At 46.2% G+C, this 27,085-nt stretch overlaps 1 protein-coding gene across 11 annotated transcripts in view; it reads left to right on the forward strand.

Moving 5' to 3' along the window:
• Positions 1-19,942, forward strand: part of nedd4l (NEDD4 like E3 ubiquitin protein ligase) — a 119,960-nt gene extending 100,018 nt beyond the window's left edge. For all 11 annotated transcript variants that reach the window (XM_046305142.1, XM_046305143.1, XM_046305145.1 and 8 more), the window contains 10 exons: positions 1,893-2,122; positions 4,195-4,316; positions 4,447-4,517; positions 5,625-5,794; positions 10,057-10,117; positions 10,432-10,491; positions 15,611-15,718; positions 17,422-17,518; positions 17,674-17,746; positions 19,018-19,942. In XM_046305142.1, the coding sequence (XP_046161098.1) occupies positions 1,893-2,122; positions 4,195-4,316; positions 4,447-4,517; positions 5,625-5,794; positions 10,057-10,117; positions 10,432-10,491; positions 15,611-15,718; positions 17,422-17,518; positions 17,674-17,746; positions 19,018-19,120 (1,095 nt within the window). In that variant the 3' untranslated portion in view covers positions 19,121-19,942. The remainder of the gene's footprint in view (positions 1-1,892; positions 2,123-4,194; positions 4,317-4,446; positions 4,518-5,624; positions 5,795-10,056; positions 10,118-10,431; positions 10,492-15,610; positions 15,719-17,421; positions 17,519-17,673; positions 17,747-19,017) is intronic.
• The last annotated feature ends 7,143 nt before the right edge of the window (positions 19,943-27,085 follow it).

A 27,085-nucleotide genomic window follows, 5' to 3' on the forward strand; every position in this document is an offset into this window, starting at 1 on the left:
AAAGACAGGGAGCTTTTTCGAAAGCCTCATAAACAATTGCAGGGATTGGTAGATGGGTGACACTAACACATCGGACATTGAAAATCTCTTTAAACACGGTCAAGTTAATAATTATTCTGTGGGTTATGTATTAAACCACTCAGTCACATCAAAGATGCTGAGATGCAGGACAGGAATGAACCTGCTCAGGGATGTTATTTTAAAACGTCTACAGAGTTCAATGTCTGTGATGGGAGAAAACAACGGAGGTTGGATCAACAACATTGTAGTGACTCCAAAATAATGACTTAAATGACAGAATGAAAAGAAGAATATGAATTATACCGAATACAAATATTCCAGAACTTGCATCTTCTATGCAACAAGGCAAAAAAAAAAACTAAACTAAATAATACACTTTTTGGCTTAAAAGCAAAGCCTAATGTTTGGGGCAAATCCAACACCAGACATCACTGAGTAACTGCCTCCTTATTTTCAAGGATGGTGGTGGCTGCGTCATGGTATGGGTATGCTTGTCATCAGCAAACACTTGGTCAGGATAGAAAGAAATGGGATAGAGCTAAGCACAGGCAAAATCCTAGAGGAAAACCTGCTTCACAACAGAGACTGGGAAGGGAATTCACCTTTTCAGCAGGAGAATAACTTAAAACACAAGGCCAAAGAAGTTGCTTACCAAGAAGACATTGAATGTTCCGGAGTGGCCAAGTTACAGTTTTGACTTAAATCGGATTGAAAATCTATGGTGAAGACTTAAACATTTCTGTCTAGCCATGATCCCCAACGTCTTGACAGAGCTTGAAGATTTTTTGAAAATGATAATAGGCAAATATTGTACAATCAAGGTGTTCAAAGTTCTTAGAGACTTACCCAGAAAGACTCACAACTGTTATTTGATGCCAAAGGGTGATTCTAACGTGTATTGACTCAAGTAGCTGAGTACTGATGCAACGACTATATTTTGGTTATTTAATTTCTATTCATCTTCCACTTAGACATTAAGAGTATTTTGTGTAGATTGTTGACAAAAAATAACAATTGAATCAATTTTAATCGTGGTCCTTCTGTAGCTCAGTTGGTAGAGCATGGCACTTGTAACGCCAGGGTAGTGGGTTCGATTCCCGGGACCACCCATACGTAGAATGTATGCACACATGACTGTAAGTCGCTTTGGATAAAAGCGTCTGCTAAATGGCATATATTATTATTATTATTTTTAATCCCGCTTTGTAACACAATAAAAATGTATGTGAAGAAATCCAAGAGATCGGAATAATTTTGCTAGGCTTTTGCAACACACTTCAGCGACTGAATTAATTGTTAATTAATTAGGCCCGCTTAATTCTTAATTAATTCAAATCCAAATCAAATGTATTTATATAGCCCTTCGTACATCAGCTGATATCTCAAAGTGCTGTACAGAAACCCAGCCTAAAACACCAAACAGCAAGCAATGCAGGTGTAGAAGCACGGTGGCTAGGAAAAACTCCCTAGAAAGGCCAAAACCTAGGAAGAAACCTAGAGAGGAACCAGGCTATGTGGGGTGGCCAGTCCTCACTGTAATTAAGTTGACAAATGTGGCATGTTGCTTTACATTCAGTGCAAAAACACTTTACCTTACCTCACACATCCTAGTTAACATTAATCTGAAGAGAAATTAGTCTTTCTCTTTGTGTGTTCCCTGGTTAGAACCACTGAACGAGTCTTTTATCCCAAACGTTTGTGATATGAACAACCATCCATCCCCTGTACAGATAAATAATACTTAAGTAAACTCCACTTAAATAAACTGGCAAACTACGTTTTAGAGTAAACATGTCTTTTTTGGGGGTTTGTATTCCCTTTTAGGTGCACTGAATGTGTGTATGATGTATTTTCATCTATTGTGTCCCCAGGCGGACATCCCTAACAGGTTTGAGATGAAGCTGCACAGGACCAACATCTTTGAGGAGTCGTATCGCCGTATCATGTCTCTGAAGAGACCAGATATCCTGAAGGCCCGCCTCTGGATCGAGTTTGAGTCAGAGAAGGGGCTGGACTACGGAGGTGTGGCCAGGGAGTGGTTCTTCCTGTTGTCTAAGGAGATGTTCAACCCTTACTATGGACTCTTCGAATACTCAGCCACGTATGTATTGTCTCTATCATTGTCCACCACTTTATAGCAACTTACAGAAGTACAAATGAAAATGTGCACATTTCTCGTTCGTTGGTGCAGTTTGGTAATGGCAGCTGAGGAAGAGACGAGTTCTGGGGTCTGCAGCGCACGTTACTGCTACGTTTTCTTTACCAGTGACCACAAAATCCTCATCAAAAACTCTTGAGGACGGGCCTCCCGGGTGGCGCAGTGGTTAAGTGGCAGCTGTGCCACCAGAGACTCTGGGTTCACGCCCAGGCTCTGTCATAACCGTCCGTGACCGGGAGGCGACGCACAATTGGCCTAGCGTCGTCCGGGTTAGGGAGGGCTTGGCCGGTAGGGATGTCCTTGTCTCATCGCGCACCAGCGACTCCTGTGGCGGGCTGGGCGCAGGGTGCACTAACCAAGGTCTCCAGGTGCACGGTGTTTCCTCCAGCGCATTGGTGCGGCGGGCTTCCGGGTTGGATGCACTGTGTTAAGAAGCAGTGCGGCTTGGTTGGGTTGTGTATCGGAGGTCTCATGACTTTCAACCTTCGTCTCTCCCGAGCCCGTACGGGAGTTGTAGCGATGAGACAAGATAGCAGCTACTAACAATTTGATAACACGAAATTGGGGAGAAAAAGGGGTAAAAAAAGTAAAAATATATATATTGACAGTCAAATTTGGTACATTTTTGCAGTATGTAACAAATTAAGGGCCTATTATTATTTACAGTTAGCACTGTGAAAAGTAATGTAAAATTGCTTATAATACCATTAATACTCCCAACTTATTAATTTTGGAAGGGAAAAAAGTCAATAAGAAAATAGATGCAAGTACCCCTGCGGACCACAGGAAACCACTGCTCTATTGTATAGTGTCTAAAACAGGAATGAGAAATTCTAGAGATGGTCATGAAAAGAGACACGGCCAATTTCCTGTTTTAAGGGCTCCCTCTTCCTCTCGTTCACTCTGGCTTCCTGACAATCAGTGCTTTCCTCAGAAGAACCACATATAGACCATTTCCAGCCTTACATTCAGTGACATTTGACTCAAAAGGGAATGTTTGTTTGCACATGCCTGTTTCTTTCTCCATTTACTTTTCTGACCATACATCTCAAACAAATCTTAATCCTGGCCTTAGGAAGTGACTTCAGACCATTGACTTCTGTCCTGGGATGTAATCATTGATTTGATTGGTTAGATTAGATACCAGGTTCCTAAAATTAACACGGGGGCGGTCAGGGCTCCACAGTGCAAGCATTTCACTCACGTTAGCGAATAGTAATTGAGTTAGAAGTACGAGCTCATTTACAGCAAAATTAATGCTGCAGTAGCAGTTTTCAAAGTGTTCATATCTGGTAGCTAGTCACACAAAGAACTAGCTAGGAGTCAAATAATATAGGTTAGCCTGCCTGGCTGGGGAGCTGTGTGCACTGTGATTCAAGAGCTGAAGATGATACATTTTTAGAAGCGCTGCACAAAGGTGTTAAAGTTGGTCTAATTTACTAAAATCTATTGAAGTGAGACTTTGTTCTTGTGTTTCTTGGCTATTTACATTGTTTTGTTTACAAGCTCAGTTGTTTTTCAATGTTTTGAGTTTGCTTCAACTGCTAGCAACGACACATCGGCTGTACTGATCAGATTCTCTATCTCACATGCATACTGTCAGTGACGACTCCCGAACACACTTGTTGCCGTGGTAATCTCACACATTTTTTTTGTGTCGTCATCTGTGATATTTTAGTTAAGACTCGGGTAGAAAAATAATTCTGTGGCGAAATTGAGTAATATACCACATCATTTCTTACGACTAATACATGTATTATTTTAGAAACATCACAACACATGTTCATCCGGAGTTGTTTTTGGTTTAATAATGGGGGCTAAAAAAATTGGGCTGGTTAAAAAAAATCTCAGTGGCTGGTAGATTTTAAATCTACCTGCCACAGTGGCTGGTGGACCAAGAAGTCAGTTTCAGGCCCTGTTAGAAAACTTTATTGTCCCACATGTGGAAATTATTTTGGTCATGTGTGCCACATTTCATCATATCTGACCCCAGCCTCTCTCTCTTGTCTCTTCAGAGATAACTACACACTACAGATCAACCCTAACTCTGGGCTGTGTAACGAGGACCACCTCTCATACTTCAAGTTCATTGGTCGAGTGGCAGGGATGGCCGTGTTCCATGGGAAGCTATTGGACGGTAAGATCAGCTGCTCTTGCTCTCTTCCAACCCTTACAAGGCCACAGACAATAGAATAGACCTTTTGATTGTAAATAAGTTGAGTATCTTTTGACACCAGGTCTGATTGAATGTTGTCTCCTCTCCTCAGGCTTCTTCATCCGACCATTCTACAAGATGATGCTTGGGAAGCAGATCACACTGAAAGACATGGAATCAGTGGTGAGGCCCTGGAATCACCATTAACATTAACATTCATTAGGTAGTTTACTCTCAGAGATTTAAAGTTCAGTGGTAGAAAAAGTACCCAATTATCATACTTGAGTTAAAGTAAAGATACCTTTTTATATAGAAAATGACTCAAGTAAAAGTGAGTCATCCAGTAAAATACTTAGTCAAAGTGTTTGGTTTTAAATATACTTAAGTATCAAAAGTAAATGTAATTGCTATAATATACTTAAATATTAAAAGTAGAGAATTGAATTCCTTATATTAAGCAAACCAGACGGCACGGTTTTCTTGTTTTGTTGTTATTAAGGGTAGCCAGGGTCACACTCCTAACACTCAGACATCATTTACAAACAAAGCATTTGTGTTTAGTGAGTCCGCCAGATCAGAGGTAGTAGAGATGACCAGGGTTGTTCTCTGTTTAGTGAGTCCGCCAGATCAGAGGTAGTAGGGATGACCAGGGATGTTCTCTGTTTAGTGAGTCCGCCAGATCAGAGGTAGTAGAGATGACCAGGGTTGTTCTCTGTTTAGTGAGTCCGCCAGATCAGAGGTAGTAGGGATGACCAGGGTTGTTCTCTTGGTATGTGTGTGAATTATACAACTTTCCTGTCCTGCTAAGCATTCAAAATATAATGAGTACTTTTGGGTGTCAGAGAAAATGTATGGAGTAAAAAGTACACTATTTTCTTTAGGAATTGGGTGGAGTAAAAGTTGTCAAAATATCAGTAGTAAAGTATAGATACCCTCAAAAACGACTTAAGTAGTACTTTAAAGTATTTATTTTACACCACTGAATGAGTTAGGAGATTTAAAAAGTGTCTAGCCAGAAACAACCGCTTCATAAGCTTTTTCAAATTGAGTGGGCTCAGACTTCAATCCAGAAAACCAGTTTGACACACACACACACACACACACACACACACACACACACACACACACACACACACACACACACACACACACACACACACACACACACACACACACACACACACACACACACACACACACACACACACACACACACACACACACACACACACACACACACACACACACACTATGTAACGTCTTTGTTTCAACACCATGTTGACCTTGTAGGACAGTGAATACTACAACTCTCTGAAGTGGATCCTGGAGAATGATCCTACTGAGCTGGACCTGCGGTTCTGTATCGATGAGGATAACTTTGGACAGACGTATCAGGTGGATCTGAAGCCCAGTGGTGGGGACATGGTGGTGACCAACCACAACAAAATGGAATACATCGAGTAAGTTCACCTTTCGTCTTCAATCACTAACATTATTTTACTTTATTTTTATTTTTATTTTTTAATGTGACGCCATTTTAATTTAGTTACTTCCCTTTGGAGTTTTTGTAATAATCTGATTCAAGATTCAATATTCAAGTTTATTTGTCATTTGTCGGTATTAACCCTTTATACTTGTACCTGTATATACGGGTTGAAAATGTCAGATTTGGACACTGATAAGCACCTAAATTGGAACGCAGTGGCTGTACAGTAACATGCGTCAGGGCTCAGGCTCTGTGCTTCAGTGCTCTATGGATTTTGGCTGATAACCGTTCTGAACTTGAGCACCACACACAACAAGATGTTGCCCACATACATACCTCCCTCTAATTGGGCAACTTTTGCAAAGGTTTTGTTGTCTGAGTGAGAGAAAAGCTGTAAATGAAGAGGACTCTGTATTTAGAAAGATGAGACATTGAGGATTATAATAAATACTGCTTTGACGTCATACAAGCAACTCAAAACACCTGTAAGTACAAATGTGCACTTCACATTTCCATGTTAACATACAGTGTCCACGTTTATGATCACTGTTTGATATACAGTTAGAAGATGACATGGCGTCAGACCCTGGGTTATTGTGAACAGAACCGGCTTCTGTCTTTTGTGAAGAAAATCGCAGAGGAACACACCTGAATGCACTCATGACTGAGTCAATCAAATGTATTTATAAAGCCCTTTTTAAATCAGCTGATGTCACAAAGTGCTGTACAGAAACCCAGCCGAAAACCCCAAACAGCAAGCAATGCAGGTGTAGAAGCACGGTGGCTAGAAAAAACTCCCTAGAAAGGCCAAAACCTAGGAAGAAACCTAGAGAGGAACCAGGCTATGAGGGGTGGCCAGTCCTCTTCTGGCTGTGCCGGGTAGAGATTATAACAGAACATAGCCAAGATGTTCAAACGTTCATAGATGACCAGCAGGGTCAGAGAATAATAATCACAGTAGTTGTCGAGGGTGCAACAGGTCAGCACCTCAGGAGTAAATGTCAGTTGGTTTTTCATCGCCGATCATTCAGAGTTTGAGACAGCAGGTCCAGGAGAAGGTAGCACGTCCAGTGAAGAGGTCAGGGTTCCATATCCTGGAGCAGAAGCATGACCAGGTGGACTGGGGACAGCAAGGAATCATCGGGCCAGGTAGTCCTGAGGCATGGTCCTAGGGCTCAGGTTCTCAGAGAGAGAATTAGAGGGAGCATACTTAAATTTACACAGGACACCGGATAAGACAGGAGAAATACTCCAGATATAACAGACTGACCCTAGCCCCCCGACACAAACTACTGCAGCATAAATACGGGAGGCTGAGACAGGAGGGGTTGGGAGACACTGTGGCCCTGTCCGACGATACCCCCGGACAGGGCCAAACAGGCAGGAAATAACAACACCCACTTTGCCAAAGCACAGCCCCCACACCACTAGAGGGATATCTTCAACCACCAACCTATTACCCTGAAACAAGGCTGAGTATAGCCCACAAAGATCTCCCCCATGGCACAAACCCAAGGGCGGCACGAACCCAAGGGGGGCTCCAACCTGGACAGGAAGATCACGTCAGTGACTCAACCCACTCAAGTGATGCACCCCTCCTAGGGATGGCATGGAAGGGCACCAGTAAGCCAGTGACTCAGCCCCCGTAATAGGGTTAGAGGCAGAGAATCCCAGGGGAGAGAGGGGAACCGGCCAGGCAGAGACAGCAAGGGTGGTTTGTCGCTCCAGTGCCTTTCCGTTCACCTTCACACCCCTGGGCCAGACTACACTCAGTCATAGGACCTACAGTCAGAGAACTGGCAGTGTGGTGCCAGCACAACAACCTCTCCCTCAATGTGAGCAAGACAAAGGAGCTGATGGTGGACTACAGGAAAAGGCGGGCCGAACAGGCCCTCATTTACATCGACGGGGCTGAAGTGGAGCGGGTCGAGAGTTTCAAGTTCCTTGGTGTCCACATCACCAACAAACTATCATGGTCCAAACACACCAAGACAGTTGTGAAGAGGGCACTACAACACCTTTTCCCTCTCAGGAGACTGAAAATATTTGGCATGGGTCCCCAGATCCTCAAAAGGTTCTACAGCTGCACCATTGAGAGCATCCTGACCGGTTGCATCACCGCCTGGTATGCAAACTGTTCGGCATCCGACCGTAAGGCTCTACAGAGGGTAATGCGTACAGCCCAGTACATCACTGGGACCAAGCTTCCTGCCATCCAGGATCTATATAACAGGCGGTGTCAGAGGAAAGCCCATATAATTGTCAGAGACTCCAGTCACCCAAGTTATAAACTGTTTTCTCTGCTAGCGCACGGCAAGCGGTACCGGAGCGCCAAGTCTAGGACCAAAAGGCTCCTCAACAGCTACCCCCAAGCCATTAGACTGCAGAACAATTCATTAAAATCGCCACAGGACAATTTACATTGACACCCCCCCTCTTGTACACTGCAGCTACTCGCTGTTTGTTTGTTACCTATGCATAGTCACTTGGCCCCAACCTACATGTACAGATTACCTCAACTAGCCTGTACCCCTGCACACTGACTCTGTATCGGTGCCCCCTGTATATACAGTGGGGCAAAAAAGTATTTAGTCAGCCACCAATTGTGCAAGTTCTCCCACTTAAAAAGATGAGAGGCCTGTAATTGTCATCATAGGTACACTTCAACTATGACAGACAAAATGATAAAAAAATTCCAGAAAATCACATTGTAGGATTTTTAATGAATTTATTTGCAAATTATGGTGGAAAATAAGTATTTGGTCACCTACAAACAAGCAAGATTTCTGGCTCTCACAGACCTGTAACTTCTTCTTTAAGATGCTCCTCTGTCCTCCACTTGTTGCCTGTATTAATGGCACCTGTTTGAACTTGTTATCAGTATAAAAGACACCTGTCCACAACCTCAAACAGTCACACTCCAAACTCCACTATGGCCAAGACCAAAGACATGTCAAAGGACACCAGAAACCAAATTGTAGACCTGCACCAGGCTGGGAAGACTGAATCTGCAATAGGTAAGCAGCTTGGTTTGAAGAAATCAACTGTGGGAGCAACTATTAGGAAATGGAAGACATACAAGACCACTGATAATCTCCCTCGATCTGGGGCTCCACGCAAGATCTCACCCCGTGGGGTCAATATGATCATAAGAACGGTGAGCAAAAATCCCAGAACCACACGGGGGGACCTAGTGAATGACCTGCAGAGAGCAGGGACCAAAGTAACAACGCCTACCATCAGTAACACACTACGCCGCCAGGGACTCAAATCCTGCAGTGCCAGACGTGTCACCCTGCTTAAGCCAGTACATGTCCAGGCCCGTCTGAAGTTTGCTAGAGAGAATTTGGATGATCCAGAAGAAGATTGGGAGAATGTCATATGGTCAGATGAAACCAAAATATAACTTTTTGGTAAAAACTCAACTTGTCGTATTTGGAGGACAAAGAATGCTGAGGTTGCATCCAAAGAACACCATACCTACTGTGAAGCATGGGGGTGGAAACATCATGCTTTGGGGCTGTTTTTCTGCAAAGGGACCAGGACGACTGACCCGTGTAAAGGAAAGAATGAATGGGGCCATGTATCGTGAGATTTTGAGTGAAAACCTCCTTCCATCAGCAAGGGCATTGAACATGAAACGTGGCAGGGTCTTTCAGCATGACAATGATCCCAAACACACCGCCCGGGCAACGAAGTAGTGGTTTCGTAAGAAGCATTTCAAGGTCCTGGAGTGGCCTAACCAGTCTCCAGATCTCAACCCCATAGGAAATCTTTGGAGGGAGTTGAAAGTCTGTGTTGCCCAGCAACAGCCCCAAATCATCACTGCTCTAGAGGAGATCTGCATGGAGGAATGGGCCAAAATACCAGCAACAGTGCGTGAACCTTGTGAAGATTTACAGAAAACGTTTGACCTCTGTCATTGCCAATAAAAAGTATATAACAAAGTATTGAGAAACTTTTGTTATTGACCAAGTACTTATTTTCCACCATAATTTGCAAATATATTCATAAAAAATCCTACAATTTTCTGGATTTTTTTCTCTCATTTTGTCTGTCATAGTTGAAGTGTACCGATGATGAAAATTACAGGCCTCATCTTTTTAAGTGGGAGAACTTGCACAATTGGTGGCTGACTAAATACTTTTTTGCCCCACTATATTGATTTGTCATAATATGATAGTACGCCATCTAACTATCTAGGTTTGCACTACTAATTGCTCTGTTTTCTAACAGTCTTGTCATTCAGTGGAGGTTTGTGAACCGGGTCCAGAAACAGATGAATGCCTTCTTGGAGGTGAGTGTTGTTTTAACTGTACCGCGGTAATACCTCTTGTTATTTGGTGACAGTGAAGCAAAATGATTAGTACCCAGACCAATAGGTCAACAGGCCTTGTTTTGAAGTGTAGAGAGACCATCTTTAGAAAGACGGTTCTGGAGGTTTTGAGGGTTTATATTATAACCGTCGTACTGCAGATCAACATCAGGTGGCTAGAAGTTTTTTCAGTTGAAAGTCTGTACCTGTAGCAACTGAAGTTTGAGTAAATCTGGCATGTAATCCCTCCAATAGCTGTTCAACATTCATTTACGGATTTTATTTTCGTCCAACAGGGATTCACTGAACTCACTCTCATCGACCTCATCAAGATATTTGATGAAAACGAGCTTGAGGTACAGTATTATTGGTTGTTGTTTTGCCATCTTTATAGTGTTGGGATTTACACTCATATGCTCGGTCACGTGATTCATTGTTAGTTCTCAACAAAACATTTTTAAAGCAAAGTTTGTCTGTGACTGTAGGCTTAGTTTCTGTCTGTCTGACTGTAGGCCAAGTTTCTGTCTGTCTGACTGTAGGCCAGTTTCTGTCTGTCTGACTGTAGGCCAGTTTCTGTCTGTCTGACTGTAGGCCAGTTTCTGTCTGTCTGACTGTAGGCCAGTTTCTGTCTGTCTGACCGTAGGCCAGTTTCTGTCTGTCTGACCGTAGGCCAAGTTTCTGTCTGTCTGACCGTAGGCCAAGTTTCTGTCTGTCTGACCGTAGGCCAAGTTTCTGTCTGTCTGACCGTAGGCCAAGTTTCTGTCTGTCTGACTGTAGGCCAAGTTTCTGTCTGTCTGACTGTAGGCCAAGTTTCTGTCTGTCTGACTGTAGGCCAAGTTTCTGTCTGTCTGACTGTAGGCCAAGTTTCTGTCTGTCTGACTGTAGGCCAAGTTTCTGTCTGTCTGACTGTAGGCCAAGTTTCTGTCTGTCTGACTGTAGGCCAAGTTTCTGACTGTAGGCCAAGTTTCTGACTGTAGGCCAAGTTTCTGACTGTAGGCCAAGTTTCTGTCTGTAGGCCAAGTTTCTGACTGTAGGCCAAGTTTCTGTCTGGCTGGCTGTAGGCCAAGTTTCTGTCTGTCTTGACTGTAGGCCAAGTTTCTGTCTGTCTTGACTGTAGGCAAAGTTTCTGTCTGTCTTGACTGTAGGCAAAGTTTCTGTCTGTCTGACTGAAGGCCAAGTTTCTGTCTGTCTGACTGTAGGCCAAGTTTCTGTCTGTAGGCCAAGTTTCTGACTGTAGGCCAAGTTTCTGTCTGTCTGACTGTAGGCCAAGTTTCTGTCTGTAGGACAAGTTTCTGTCTGTAGGCCAAGTTTCTGACTGTAGGCCAAGTTTCTGTCTCTGTCTGTAGGCCAAGTTTCTGTCTGGCTGGCTGTAGGCCAAGTTTCTGTCTGTCTTGACTGTAGGCCAAGTTTCTGTCGGATGGGCTTAGTGTGTGGTTTGGGGGTCCGTGGGCTTTGGGGGTCCGTGGGCTTAGTGTGTGGTTTGGGGGTCCGTGGGCTTAGTGTGTGGTTTGGGGGTCCGTGGGCTTAGTGTGTGGTTTGGGGGTCCGTGGGCTTAGTGTGTGGTTTGGGGGTCCGTGGGCTTAGTGTGAGTGTTTTGGGGGTCCGTGGGCTTAGTGTGAGGTTTGGGGGTCCGTGGGCTTAGTGTGAGGTTTGGGGGTCCGTGGGCTTAGTGTGAGGTTTGGGGGTCCGTGGGCTTAGTGTGAGGTTTGGGGGTCCGTGGGCTTAGTGTGAGGTTTGGGGGTCCGTGGGCTTAGTGTGAGGTTTGGGGGTCCGTGGGCTTAGTGTGTGGTTTGGGGGTCCGTGGGCTTAGTGTGAGGTTTGGGGGTCCGTGGGCTTAGTGTGTGGTTTGGGGGTCCGTGGGCTTAGTGTGAGGTTTGGGGGTCCGTGGGCTTAGTGTGAGGTTTGGGGGTCCGTGGGCTTAGTGTGTGGTTTGGGGGTCCGTGGGCTTAGTGTGTGGTTTGGGGGTCTGTGGGCTTAGTGTGTGGTTTGGGGGTCCGTGGGCTTAGTGTGTGGTTTGGGGGTCTGTGGGCTTAGTGTGGGTTTGGCGGGTCCGTGGGCTTAGTGGTTTTGGGGGTCCGTGGGCTTAGTGTGTGGTTTGGGGGGTCCGTGGGCTTAGTGTGTGGTTTGGGGGTCCGTGGGCTTAGTGGGTGGTTTGGGGGTCCGTGGGCTTAGTGGGTGGTTTGGGGGTCTGTGGGCTTAGTGGGTGGTTTGGGGGTCTGTGGGCTTAGTGTGTGGTTTGGGGGGTCTGTGGGCTTAGTGGGTGGTTTGGGGGTCTGTGGGCTTAGTGTGTGGTTTGGGGGTCTGTGGGCTTAGTGTGTGGTTTGGGGTGGGATGGGCTTAGTGTGTGGTTTGGGGGTCCGTGGGCTTAGTGTGTGGTTTGGGGTGGGATGGGCTTAGTGTGTGGTTTGGGGGTCCGTGGGCTTAGTGTGTGGTTTGGGGGTCCGTGGGCTTAGTGTGTGGTTTGGGGGTCCGTGGGCTTAGTGTTTGTGGGATTTGGGGTTTGGGATGGGCTTAGTGTGTGGTTTGGGGGTCCGTGGGCTTAGTGTGTGGTTTGGGGGTCCGTGGGCTTAGTGTGTGGTTTGAGGGGGCTGTGGGGGGTGGGATGGGCTTAGTGTGTGGTTTGGGGGTCCGTGGGCTTAGTGTGTGGTTTGGGGGTCCGTGGGCTTAGTGTGTGGTTTGGGGGTCTGGGGCTGGTTTGGGGGGGTCTGTGGGCTTAGTGTGTGGTTTGGGGGTCTGTGGGCTTAGTGTGTGGTTTGAGGGGTGGTTTGGGGGTCTGTGGGCTTAGTGTGTGGGGTTTGGGCTTAGTGGGATGGGGGGGGTCTGTGGGCTTAGTGTGTGGTTTGGGGGGTGGTTTGGGGGTCTGTGGGCTTAGTGTGTGGTTTGGGGGTCTGTGGGCTTAGTGTGTGGTTTGGGGTGGGATGGGCTTAGTGTGTGGTTTGGGGGTGGTTTGGGGGTCCGTGGGCTTAGTGTGTGGTTTGGGGTGGGATGGGCTTAGTGTGTGGTTTGGGTGGTCCGTGGGCTTAGTGTGTGGTTTGGGGGTCCGTGGGCTTAGTGTGTGGTTTGGGGGTCCGTGGGCTTAGTGTGTGGTTTGGGGGTGGTTTGGGGGTCTGTGGGCTTAGTGTGTGGTTTGGGGTGGGATGGGGGTCTGTGGGCTTAGTGTGTGGTTTGGGGTGGGATGGGCTTAGTGTGTGGTTTGGGGTGGGATGGGCTTAGTGTGTGGTTTGGGGGTCTGTGGGCTTAGTGTGGGTTTGGGGTGGGATGGGCTTAGTGTGTGGTTTGGGGGTGGTTTGGGGGGGGTCCGTGGGCTTAGTGTGTGGTTTGGGGGTCCGTGGGCTTAGTGTGTGGTTTGGGGGTCCGTGGGCTTAGTGTGTGGTTTGGGGGTCCGTGGGCTTAGTGTGTGGTTTGGGGGTCCGTGGGCTTAGTGTGTGGTTTGGGGGTCCGTGGGCTTAGTGTGTGGTTTGGGGGTCCGTGGGCTTAGTGTGTGGTTTGGGGGTCCGTGGGCTTAGTGTGTGGTTTGGGGGTCCGTGGGCTTAGTGTGTGGTTTGGGGGTCCGTGGGCTTAGTGTGTGGTTTGGGGGTCCGTGGGCTTAGTGTGTGGTTTGGGGGTCCGTGGGCTTAGTGTGTGGTTTGGGGGTCTGTGGGCTTAGTGTGTGGTTTGGGGGTGGTTTGGGGGTCTGTGGGCTTAGTGTGTGGTTTGGGGGTCCGTGGGCTTAGTGTGTGGTTTGGGGTGGGATGGGGGTCTGTGGGCTTAGTGTGTGGTTTGGGGTGGGATGGGCTTAGTGTGTGGTTTGGGGTGGGATGGGCTTAGTGTGTGGTTTGGGGGTCTGTGGGCTTAGTGTGTGGTTTGGGGTGGGATGGGCTTAGTGTGTGGTTTGGGGGGTGGTTTGGGGTTTGGGGTCCGATGGGCTTAGTGTGTGGTTTGGGGGTCCGTGGGCTTAGTGTGTGGTTTGGGGGGTCCGTGGGCTTAGTGTGTGGTTTGGGGGTCCGTGGGCTTAGTGTGTGGTTTGGGGGTCCGTGGGCTTAGTGTGTGGTTTGGGGGGTCCGTGGGCTTAGTGTGTGGTTTGGGGGTCCGTGGGCTTTAGTGTGTGGTTTGGGGGTCCGTGGGCTTTAGTGTGTGGTTTGGGGGTGGTTTGGGGAGTCTGTGGGCTTAGTGTGTGGTTTGGGGGGTGGTTTGGGGGTCCGTGGGCTTAGTGTGTGGTTTGGGGGTCTGTGGGCTTAGTGTGTGGTTTGGGGGGTGGTTTGGGGGTCTGTGGTTTGGGGGTGGTTTGGGGGGTCTGTGGGCTTAGTGTGTGGTTTGGGGTGGGATGGGGGTCTGTGGGCTTAGTGTGTGGTTTGGGGTGGGATGGGCTTAGTGTGTGGTTTGGGGTGGGATGGGCTTAGTGTGTGGTTTGGGGTGGGATGGGCTTAGTGTGTGGTTTGGGGTGGGATGGGCTTAGTGTGTGGTTTGGGGGTGGTTTGGGGGGTCCGTGGGCTTAGTGTGTGGTTTGGGGGTCCGTGGGCTTAGTGTGTGGTTTGGGGGTCCGTGGGCTTAGTGTGTGGTTTGGGGGTCCGTGGGCTTAGTGTGTGGTTTGGGGGTCCGTGGGCTTAGTGTGTGGTTTGGGGGTCCGTGGGCTTAGTGTGTGGTTTGGGGGTCCGTGGGCTTAGTGTGTGGTTTGGGGGTGGTTTGGGGGTCCGTGGGCTTAGTGTGTGGTTTGGGGGGTGGTTTGGGGGTCTGTGGGCTTAGTGCGTGGTTTGGGGGTGGTTTGGGGGGTCTGTGGGCTTAGTGTGTGGTTTGGGGGGTGGTTTGGGGGGTCCGTGGGTGTCATTTGCTCATTTATTTGGATGTCTCATATCTTAATTATTGTTAACAATACGTTTTTTGTGCAAAACAGATGTTGGGTACTTATTGAATATTATTTGAATCCTGTCAATTGAAATGGACAATTTGGGTTCAATCAAGTAGCTACATTTATTCAGAGTTCAAATCGTCTTTCAGCAAAATAATGTTGCAGGAATGGTTATCGTATTTGTTTCTAACTGCAGAAACCATTTCAGAACAATCTGAGATTGTGGGTGTCATGGCTTGCTGAAATAACATGGAATGACCCTGTAGGCTATGTGTCTGTAGACTAAGGGAACCAGGGGTTTCTGTTTCTCTGTCTCTGTTGTCTAAGGGCCCCTGTGTTTCTCTGTTGTCTAAGGGCCCCTGTGTTTCTCTGTTGTCTAAGGGCCCCAGTGTTTCTCTGTTGTCTATGGGCCCCTGTGTTTCTCTGTTGTCTAAGGGCCCCTGTGTTTCTCTGTTGTCTAAGGGCCCCTGTGTTTCTCTGTTGTCTAAGGGCCCCTGTGTTTGGATGTTTAGAAACCCTGAGTGCTGATGATTCTTAATAACTAACCCCATGTTCTCTAGAAAAGAGTCAACATACAGTATTCTGAGTGCTGTTATTTCTGTATGTGACTGATAGTGATCTTTTACATTGGTGTTGTGTGTTTTCCCTAGCTGTTGATGTGTGGTCTGGGTGACGTGGATGTGAATGACTGGCGACAACACACCGTCTACAAGAACGGTTACTGCCCCAACCACCCAGTTATACAGTGGTTCTGGAAGGTAAGACAGGCCTCTCGCTCTCTCTCTCTCTCACTCACTCTCTCTCTCGCACTCTCTCGCTCTCTCTCTTCCGCTCTCTCTCGCACTCTCTCTCTCTCCTCTCGCACTCGTGCTCTCTCGCTCTCTCTCTTCCTCTCTCTCTTCCTCTCTCTCTTCCTCTCTCTCTCGCACTCTCTCTCTCTCGCACTCTCTCTCTCTCGCACTCTCTCTCTCGCACTCTCTCTCTCGCACTCTCTCTCTCGCACTCTCTCTCTCTCGCACTCTCTCTCTCGCACTCTCTCTCTCGCTCTCTCTCTCTCGCTCTCTCTCTCGCTCTCTCGCTCTCGCTCTCTCGCTCTCGCTCGCTCTCTCGCTCTCGCTCTCTCTCGCTATCTCTCTCGCAATCTCTCTCTCGCAATCTCTCTCTCGCACTCTTCCTCTCTCTCTCTCTCTCTTCCTCTCTCACTCACACACCTACCTATGTTTAGCCCAGCAATGTGTGTGAAAGGTTACCATCCATCCTAATGAAACATTATCTGTGTGAGTGGGTTAATATCCAGCAGGAGAAACACTGAACTACTCAGACCACTGCTTCTTGTTTCCAATCAATGTCTCAGAGAGGGAAATGATTCACTGTGAGTTACATACAACCACATACAACCACATACAACCACATACAACCACATACAACCACATACAACCACATACAACCACATATATGTATCATCCAGTGGACACCGTAGTCAATTATTTTTTGGGCCAAAACCTGCGTAGTGTTTGAAGATCAAAGTCTGTCTGGTTTAAACGGGTCATGTTTTCTCTGATAAAAGACTAGGTCAGAGTAGTACTTGGCCTGGTTATCAGCCCTGTCACTCTATCTGGGTCCACCAGCACTTTTAACACACACACACACACACACACACACACACACACACACACACACACACACACACACACACACACACACACACACACACACACACACACACACACACACACACACACACACACACACACACACACACACACACACACACACACACACACACACACACACACACACACACACACACTACCCACCACACCACACACACACACACACACACACACACTACCCACCACACCACCCACACATACACACACCACACACATACACGCACCACACCACACCACACCACCTACACACATTACACACACACACTACCCACCACACACACACACCACACCACCCACACACACATACACACACCACGCACACATACACACACCACCACCCACACATACACACCACACCACCACCCACACATACACACACACGCACACATACACACACACACCACCACCCACACATACACACCACACCACCACCCACACATACACACCACACCACCCACACATACACACCTCACCACACCACCCACACATACACACACATGCACACAGTGATACAGAACAGAGGAGCCCCCCCCCACACCCCCCCAGGCCAGATGATCTGATTCAGAGGACTGGTTTTAACAGATTCTGTCCTGTACAGTGTTCATGTGCCCCAGAGTCCTTTTGGGATATTGTTTTGCTCGTTAGCTTCAGACACATGTTTGTCTCATTAGAAGTGGAAGGACCTGCACTGAGTCACCTCAGTGAAACCTATAACCCACCCGAGGGGATAAATGTCTGTCCAGTTCCAACATCCTAATGCCTTTAGTCCCATGTGTCCCACTCTGCAGGCTGTCCTGCTGATGGATGCTGAGAAGAGGATCCGTCTGCTTCAGTTTGTCACCGGGACATCCAGAGTCCCTATGAACGGCTTCGCTGAGCTCTATGGTGAGAGATGGCAACTGTATGGTCACAGTAGGCTAGGATGTTTATTAATAGGACTGTGTCATAACCAGAAGCCCAATAGTACACTTCTCTGTGTTCCAGCTGCACTGGTACGGTGTGTTTTAGTGCCACTTCTGTCTTCTCCCATGTCATGTCAGGTTCCAATGGGCCTCAGCTGTTCACCATTGAGCAGTGGGGAACGCCTGATAAGCTGCCCAGAGCACACACCTGGTACGTATTGATCTTACAGTTTGCCTGCCCTCTTCCCTCTGACAAGTTCATTGAATCTGTAATGGATTAAACTACTTTTATGAAGTAGTGAACATGACATTTGTGAAACATGAAAATCTCACATTGTACAGTACATTCAGAAAGTATTCAGACCCCTTGACTTTTTCCAAATTCTGTTACATGACAGCCTTATTCGAAAATGGATTGTTTTTTTTCCCCCTCATCAATCTACACACAATGACAAAGCAAAAACGTATACAAAAATGTGTTTCCCCTCGTCAATCTACACACAATACCCGATAATGACAAAGAGAAAACAGGTTTTTAGAATTTTTTGCAAATGAATTAAATAAGTAAAAACATAACTTATTTACATAAGCATTCAGTCCTTTTCCTATGAGACTCGAAATTGAGTTCAGGTGCATCCTGTTTCCATTGATCATCCTTGAGATGTTTCTACAACTTGTTTGGAGTCCACCTGTGGTAAATTCAATTGATAATCTGGAAAGGAACACACCTGTCTATATAAGGTCCCACAGTTGACAGTGCATGTCAGAGCAAAAAAACAAGCCATGAGGTCGAAGGAATTGTCCGTAGAACTCAGAGACAGGATTGTGTGGAGGTACAGATCTGGGGAAGGGTACCAAAACATTTCTGCAGCATTGAAGGTCCCCAAGAACACAGATGTCTCCATCATTCTTAAATGGAGGAAGTTTGGAACCATCAAGACTATTCATAGAGTTGGCTGCCTGGCCAAACTGAGCAATCGGGGGGAGAAGGGCCTTGGTCAGGGAGGTGACCAAGAACCCGAGTTCCTCTGTGGAGATGGGAGAACCTTCCAGAAGAACAACCATCTCTGCAGCATTCCACCAATCAGGCCTTTATAGTAGAGTGGTCAGACGGAAGCCATTCCTCAGTAAAAGACATGACAGCCTGCTTGGAGATTGCCAAAAGGCACCTAAAGGACTCTGACCATGAGAAATTGTGTAGATTGATGAGGGGGGAAAAACAATTGAATCAATTTTAGAATAAGGCTGTCATGTAACCAAATGTGGAAAAAGTCAAGGGGTCTGAATAGTTTCTGAATGTACTGTATGTTTTCTATGGGTTGTGGTTATGATTATTTACTATTCTTACAATTTCTAGTCTGTTTCATTTGAGTGTTTCCATTATTTCGCCCCGGTATTAATATCACATTATCCTCTATAAATGTATCCTGAATAAATCAGACTGCTGTGAGAGATAACAAATGGTGTTATTCTCTTCTCCAGCTTCAACAGGCTGGACCTGCCTACCTACGAGTCGTTTGATGACCTCCGAGAGAGGCTGCTGATGGCTGTGGAGAACGCTCAGGGCTTTGAGGGCGTCGATTAAACTTAACGTCAGCCATCTTGGTTGAATACCACTACAGAGACGACACACCACCACAGGACAGAAAGTTTAAAAAACAACTGCCACAGAACGTTTTAAAAAACCAACAACTAACTGCCATTCTACAGCTGCAGACCGTGGCCGTAGCCGTAGCAGGGTCTACCTGCAAGCATGTTATATGCACAGGATCAACCACCGAGGTTACTCTGAGACTGTAGTGAATGTGACAGAGACAACGAGCCATGTCTGTCTTCTCCTATGTCAAGGTGCTGGGGAACATGGCCACTACAGTGCAGCCCATGCAAAACACTGCACCCCTGCCTGAGATCTGCAGTGCTGGAATCTCTGATGCTTTTCAATATGAATATCTCTCCTGTTGTATTTGACACCCACCATCCCTGTGACTCTGCTGTGCTGTGGAGTGCATAGCCTTAACCTGCTGGTTACTGCATTCTGTATGAAATGAATCAAATTACTACTCCTCTCTCCAAGTTAACATGCTGGATCCTGCATTGTGTGTATATATAATCACTGATCGATTGGAATCCTGCATTGATCAATCACTACTTAACTCCTCTCCAGGTTACCTTACTACTACAGCACCACACCACCAGATAACCTTAGGAATGCTAACCAATCACAGATTCACTAATGAGGATATAAGCCGTGTCGCTCTCACTGTTCGACTACTATGCCTGCCTGGTCCCACCTCCCTCCCTTTCTCTCTCCCCCCTCCCTCCCTCTCTCCCTCTCTCTCTCTCCCCCTCCCTCTATCTCTCTCCCCCCCTCCCTCTCTCCCTCTCTCTCCCTCCCTCCCTCCCTCTCTCCCCCTCCCTCCCTCTCTCCCCCTCCCTCTCTCTCTCCCCCCTCCTTCTCTCTCTCCCCCTCCTCTCTCTCTCCCCTCCTCTCTCTCCCCCTCCTTCTCTCTCTCCCCTCCTTCTCTCTCCCCCTCCTTCTCTCTCTCCCCCTCCTCTCTCTCCCCCTCCCTCTCTCCCCCTCCCTCTCCCTCCCCCTCTCTCCCCTCCCTCTCTCTCTCCCCCTCCTTCTCTCTCTCCCCCTCCTTCTCTCTCTCCCCCTCCTCTCTCTCCCCCTCCTCTCTCTCCCCCTCCTCTCTCTCCCCCTCCTTCTCTCTCTCCCCCTCCTTCTCTCTCTCCCCCTCCTTCTCTCTCTCCCCCTCCTTCTCTCTCTCCCCTCCCTCTCTCCCCCTCCCTCTCTCCCCCCCCTCCTCTCCCCCTCCCTCCCTCTCTCACCCTCCCTCTCTCACCCTCCCTCTCTCACCCTCCCTCCCTCTCTCTCTCCCCCTCCCTCCCTCTACCTGTCTGTAGAATAAGGTCTATCTACCAGAAAAAGGGACGGGGCTTTTTCTCACTACAAGGACTCGTTATTATTTTATTTTGCAAGCCAAGAAGGAACGGGATCATTTTTATTAGAATTTTAATATCGTTATTATTATCATTCTTATGGAAAACACACTTCTGACTTATTTGTACCGATAAACGTTGTTTACTATTTTGACTGTGTATAAGAAGACTGTAAATCTGGCCATTGGAAACAATGATATTAGGGAGACTTAAATAATAACATGGTTATTGTAGTGCTATGAAAACAGCATGAAAATGTTATCTTGTGTTTGCTTATTCTCCTTGGTTTAAACCATTTTGTGAATTCAGAGGTTTTCCTCACAATGGTAATATCAATACTGTTATGCTTATCCTCCCCTGTTCATAATGCTGTAAATTCATTTATTGAAAAACATTTAGAAATCGTTTCATTATTATAAATACATGTTTAACATTTAATAATAGAAGTATTAATAATAAATAAGACATGAAAATGAAGCTGAACTGTGAGAGGTGGCTGTGAGAGGTGGCTGTGAGAGGTGGCTGTGAGAGGTGGCTGTGAGAGGTGGCTGTGAGAGGTGGCTGTGAGAGGTGGCTGTGAGAGGTGGCTGTGAGAGGTGGCTGTGAGAGGTGGCTGTGAGAGGTGGCTGTGAGAGGTGGCTGTGAGAGGTGGCTGTGAGAGGTGGCTGTGAGAGGTGGCTGTGAGAGGTGGCTGTGAGAGGTGGCTGTGAGAGGTGGCTGTGATGGCCACTAATAGAAAAGCAGTGAGTTCTTCCAATAGAACATGTCTGTTGTGTTCCAAATTCCACCCTATTCCCTATAATAGTGCATTGCTTTTGACCAGAGCCCTATGGGTCCTGGTCAGAGAGCCCTATGGGTCCTGGTCAGAGAGCCCTATGGGTCCTGGTCAGAGAGCCCTATGGGTCCTGGTCAGAGAGCCCTATGGGTCCTGGTCAAAGAGCCCTATGGGTCCTGGTCAGAGAGCCCTATGGGTCCTGGTCAGAGAGCCCTATGGGTCCTGGTCAAAGAGCCCTATGGGTCCTGGTCAGAGAGCCCTATGGGTCCTGGTCAGAGAGCCCTATGGGTCCTGGTCAGAGAGCCCTATGGGTCCTGGTCAGAGAGCCCTATGGGTCCTGGTCAGAGAGCCCTATGGGTCCTGGTCAGAGAGCCCTTTGGGTCCTGGTCAGAGAGCCCTATGGGTCCTGATCAGAAGTAGTGCACTAAGTAACAGGGTACCATTTTCGATGCAGACTTGGTTTTGGCTTGTTTTGGTATTGTTTGTTTTCTTATTTTTTAACACCACTAAACCTAAAGGGCACTTTATCCATCACACTAAGGTCATGATGCCTACCTGCCTGTTGTATGTCTTTAATCATTAACTTGAATGTGATTTATTTTTCATTGAGAAGAGCACCTGTTTTCCCCGGTGCAATATCTAAATTGTGTCCCAAACGGCACCCTATTCCCAATGTAGTGCACTACTTTTGACCAGAGCTCTATGGGCCTTAGTCAAAAGTAGTGCACTATAAAGGGAATAGGGTGCCATTTGGGACTTACAACCAATAGTCCTGTAAATCTGCCTGCTGCTAATATAACGTGACAGTCGTGAAGAATGGATCTTCACACTCGTCCTCCTCTCTCTCTCTCTACTCTGTTATCTGTTCATCCCTCTCCCTCTAATCCTGCTCCACTAAGTGGTTCACTAGATTCCTCCCTCTCTCCTTATGTACTTGTTTTTTAGGGTTTTTTTTTTTTTATTAATGGGAAAAAATTTAAAGTTCACTTTTTGTTAAATTCCACAACTCCACAACAAGCCCTTTGCGGTTCATATAACTTGAGTCAAATTAAAACTGAAACATGGAAACTCAGTGTTGTTGTGTGAAATGGTTCTTGTTTTAACATCCAGTGATACTTCTTGGAGCGTTCTGTTGACTTTGTGTACGTCGTTTTAGGTGAAAATGCAGCCAAAAAAGGCCTCAAGAGTTTAACTGATAAACTACCCCTAATTTCCCCTATTTACTTAACGTTGTGTTTCGGATATTACATTTTAAGACAAAGTTCTCCCTTTAACAATTATAGTGGTTTTCTGTTCCATTTATAGATGCAATAGCAACCGTTTCCCATCATTCCACTGTTTAAGCAAGCAGGTTTTTACTTTCAATCAAACTTCCCTTGACCAGAATAAAGTGGTCATGTCCTTGACTTTTACAGGAAGAAGAGAGCAGCTATTGTGGACATTTCATTGTGAGTACTGGGCAGAAGTCTAGCTATATTGTGACATTTCATTGTGAGTACTGGGCAGAAGTCTAGCTATATTGTGACATTTCATTGTGAGTACTGGGCAGAAGTCTAGCTATATTGTGACATGTCATTGTGAGTACTGGACAGAAGCCTATCTATATGGTGACATTTCATTGTGAGTACTGGACAGAAGTCTAGCTATATTGTGACATTTCATTGTGAGTACTGGGCAGAAGTCTAGCTATATGGTGACATGTCATTGTGAGTACTGGACAGAAGCCTATATATGGTGACAATTCATTGTGAGTACTGGGCAGAAGTCTATCTATATTGTGACATTTCATTGTGAGTACTGGGCAGAAGTCTATCTATATTGTGACATTTCATTTTGAGTACTGGGCAGAAGTCTATCTATATTGTGACATTTCATTTTGAGTACTGGGCAGAAGTCTATCTATATTGTGACATTTCATTTTGAGTACTGGGCAGAAGTCTAGCTATATTGTGACATTTCATTGAGTGTCATGTCATTCCGTAAAGAGAGAAATGCCTAGGCATACGTCACACAAAGCTGTTGATGATGCTACACGGCAGGTGTGTTTCGGTGAAGGAAACCCAGTTCATTCACACGGGCGGTCTAGGACTTTATGTGTTCCAAGGACGAGCAAATAAAATCGGCCTGTTTGTCCTGGCACGTTATCAATCCCCCTCGCTAGCTCTCTCTGTCTCTCACAAACAAACCAGGGGCCAGAAATCCTTCTAGCCACAGGGCTGATTTTATAAAACTAGAGAGGACACCTGGGTGTAAACTGCTGCACAATTGTACTGTAGCTCAGTTGGTAGAGCATGGCGCTTGTAACGCCAGGGTAGTGGGTTCAATCCCCGGGACCACCCATACGTAGAATGTATGCACACATGACTGTAAGTCGCTTTGGATAAAAGCGTCTGCTAAATGGCATATATTATTATATTATATTATTACTGTCACCAACTGATATCAAATCAAATCAAATTTTATTTGTCACATACACATGGTTAGCAGATGTTAATGCGAGTGTCGCGAAATGCTTGTGCTTCTAGTTCCGACAATGCAGTGATAACCAACAAGTAATATAACTGATAGTAATACTTTTTAAAATTTCAATGAAAGATATTTATTAAGAGAAATACTGTGCGTGCCCAAGGTGTTGTCGTTTCAATCAGTGACCTATCAATGAGCCACAGGTCTCTTGATAAACTTGACCTCAGTTGACCTCTGTTCGGACTTGATATTGTAACTGCTCAGAGTAACATCAATTACATGTTGACATACACTACGTGAAAAATAGTATGTGGACACCTGCTCGGCCAACATCTCATTCCAAAATCATGGGCGTTAATATAGAGTTGGTCACCCCTTTGCAGATGTAAAATCCTCCAGTCTTCTGGGAAGGCTTTCCACTAGATGTTGGAACATTTCTGCAGGGACTTGCTTCCATTCAGCCACGAGCATTTGTGAGATCGGGCACTGATGTTGGGCAATTAGGTCTTGGCTCGCAGTCGGCATTCCAAATCATCCCAAAGTTGTTTGATGGGGTTGAGGTCAGGGCTCTGTGCAGGCCAGTCAAGTTCTTCCACACTGATCTCGACATACCATTTCTGTATTGACCTCGCTCTGTGCACGGGGGCATTGTCATGCTGAAACAGGAAAGGGCCTTCACTAAACTGTTGCCACAAAGTTGGAAGCACAGAATCGTCTAGAATGTCGTATGCTGTAGCTTTAAGATCTCCCTTCACTGGAACTGAAGGGCCTGACCCATGAAAAACAGCCCCAGACAATTATTCCTCCTCCACCAAACTTTACAGTTGGCACAATGCATTCGGGCAGGTAGTGTTCTCCTGCCATCCGCCAAACCCAGATCTGTCCAGCCAGATGGTGAAGCATGATTCATAACTCCAGAGAACGCGTTTCCACTGCTCCAGAGTCCATTGGCGAGCTTTACACCACTCCAGCCGACGCTTGGCATTGCGCATGTTGATCTTAGGCTTGTGTGTGTCTGCTCGGCCTTGGAAACCCATTTCATGAAGCTCCCGACAAACAGTTATTGTGCTGAAGTTGCTTCCAGAGGCAGTTTGGAACTCGGAGGTGAGTGTTGCAACCGAAGACAGGCAATTTTTATACACTAAAGCACTCTGTGGTCTCATTCTGTGAGCTTGTGTGGCCTACCACTTCAAGGCTGAGCCGTTGTTGCTCCTACACATTTCCACTTCGCAATAACAGCACTTCCAGTTGACCAGGTCAGCTCTAGCAGGGCAGAAATTTGATAAACTGACTTGTTGGAAAGGTGGCATCCTATGACGGTGCCACGTTGAAAGTCACTGAGCTCTTCAGTAAGGTCATCTTACTGCCATTGTTTGTCTATAGAGATTACATGGCTGTGTGCACCTGCCAGCTATGGGTGTGACTGAAATGACCGAATCCACTCATTTGAAAGGGTGTCCATATACTTTTGTATATAGTGTATCATATACAGTGTGCAGACTTTTCTTAGGGGAAAGCTTTATGTTGGAGATGTGAAAAGGTAAATAGTATGATTATTGTTCACAAGATCACATCAGTAAGAGTACCAACACACTGTATGTCCCAACAAATATGAATTAATTGTCAGATCTGTTATGACAGTTTGTTAACAACGGCTCAAGGTAAGATTTAGAGATTCTTATCTCCTACATGGCCCCAGGGGCCATGTCCAACTTTTCAAAGTCAAGCAGTCGACCATTTGAATTGGTCATACTGCAGGCTACAGTAGACTAGAGGATGGTGACAGGCAAGGGGACTTTGGTAAGACCTCAGAAGAACACTGCACCATGTAGACAGTGATATGTACAGTTCTGTCTGACTAAGATAACAACTGTCATCATATGGGGTTTCATGTTCTCTCGTTGGCACGAGGATCTTCATCACAGGTATTAGAAACTTTAAAAAAAACACACAAATATGGAGGCCAATACATGCAATGAAGGGGAAGTGAAGCTGCTACCCTTACAGTTCCTATCGTTATGAATAACTATAAATTACAGTTACAAAGATATTGTGTATGATAGTCTTTATGAATAATAGCTGAATGTGAAATAGGTAGTGTAGACGCCTGCCTGTCTACCCTACCAGGTTAGTGCGTTGGTGCCCCCCTCCTCCACTATTTAGTCAGGGTCGATCGATACTTCCCTGTCGCTTATCACTGAGGGGAATTAACTGTCCATACAACCCCCTTCTGGCTACATAAAGGGAGGGGAAGGGAAAGCAACATTCCCAAATGCTGACTGTCTCTCTGTCTACACACCTGCGCCTCTCCACAGACCCGCGTAACCGGACTGGACTTGTAGGGCTACCTGGTCTTTTCCCGAAGAGCCTGGATGAGACGGTACAAAGGAGACACATGCTTTGTCTGAAATGGCACCACTTGAGCATACAGGGAAAATGGTGTCATTTTGGATGCACTCAGAGAGAAAGAGAGCAGTCCTGTCCTGGGGCCTACAGAGAGGGAGTGGAACGAGGAGAGGGGCCAAGACGGTCCACCAACAAGTAGTCTCACGGTGAGTTACCGTAGGATCTCAAGGAGCACGTCGTCTAACACAAGACAACACCATCAAGGAGGGGGAATTGGTGTATTTCATACTAGAGCAGAAGAAGCATGTTGTACTAGACCGGACTAGACTGGATCGGACTGGACGAAACCGGACTAGATTGACTGCTCCATCTGACAAGCGGCAGGTTTATTCACATAGTTGAGTAGAGCCTTACTGCAGATGGATGAATGGTCACCGAAGCTCATAGTGTGAGGAGAAATGAGCCTTTACACAGCAGACCTGTATATCCTACTGTAGTACACCTGTATATATCTTTATATACTAATTCCTACTGTAGTACACCTGTATATATCTTTATATACTAATTCCTACTGTAGTACACCTGTATATATCTTTATATACTACATCCTACTGTAGTACACCTGTATATATCTTTATATACTACATCCTACTGTAGTACACCTGTATATATCTTTATATACTACATCCTACTGTAGTACACCTGTATATATCTTTATATACTACTTCCTACTGTAGTACACCTGTATATATCTTTATATACTACACCCTACTGTAGTACACCTGTATATATCTTTATATACTAATTCCTACTGTAGTACACCTGTATATATCTTTATATACTAATTCCTACTGTAGTACACCTGTATATATCTTTATATACTACTTCCTACTGTAGTACACCTGTATATATCTTTATATACTACTTCCTACTGTAGTACACCTGTATATATCTTTATATACTACTTCCTACTGTAGTCCACCTGTATATATATTTATATACTACTTCCTACTGTAGTAC

The sequence above is a fragment of the Oncorhynchus gorbuscha genome, linkage group LG16 (assembly GCF_021184085.1).
Source record: "Oncorhynchus gorbuscha isolate QuinsamMale2020 ecotype Even-year linkage group LG16, OgorEven_v1.0, whole genome shotgun sequence".
NCBI lineage: Eukaryota > Metazoa > Chordata > Actinopteri > Salmoniformes > Salmonidae > Oncorhynchus > Oncorhynchus gorbuscha.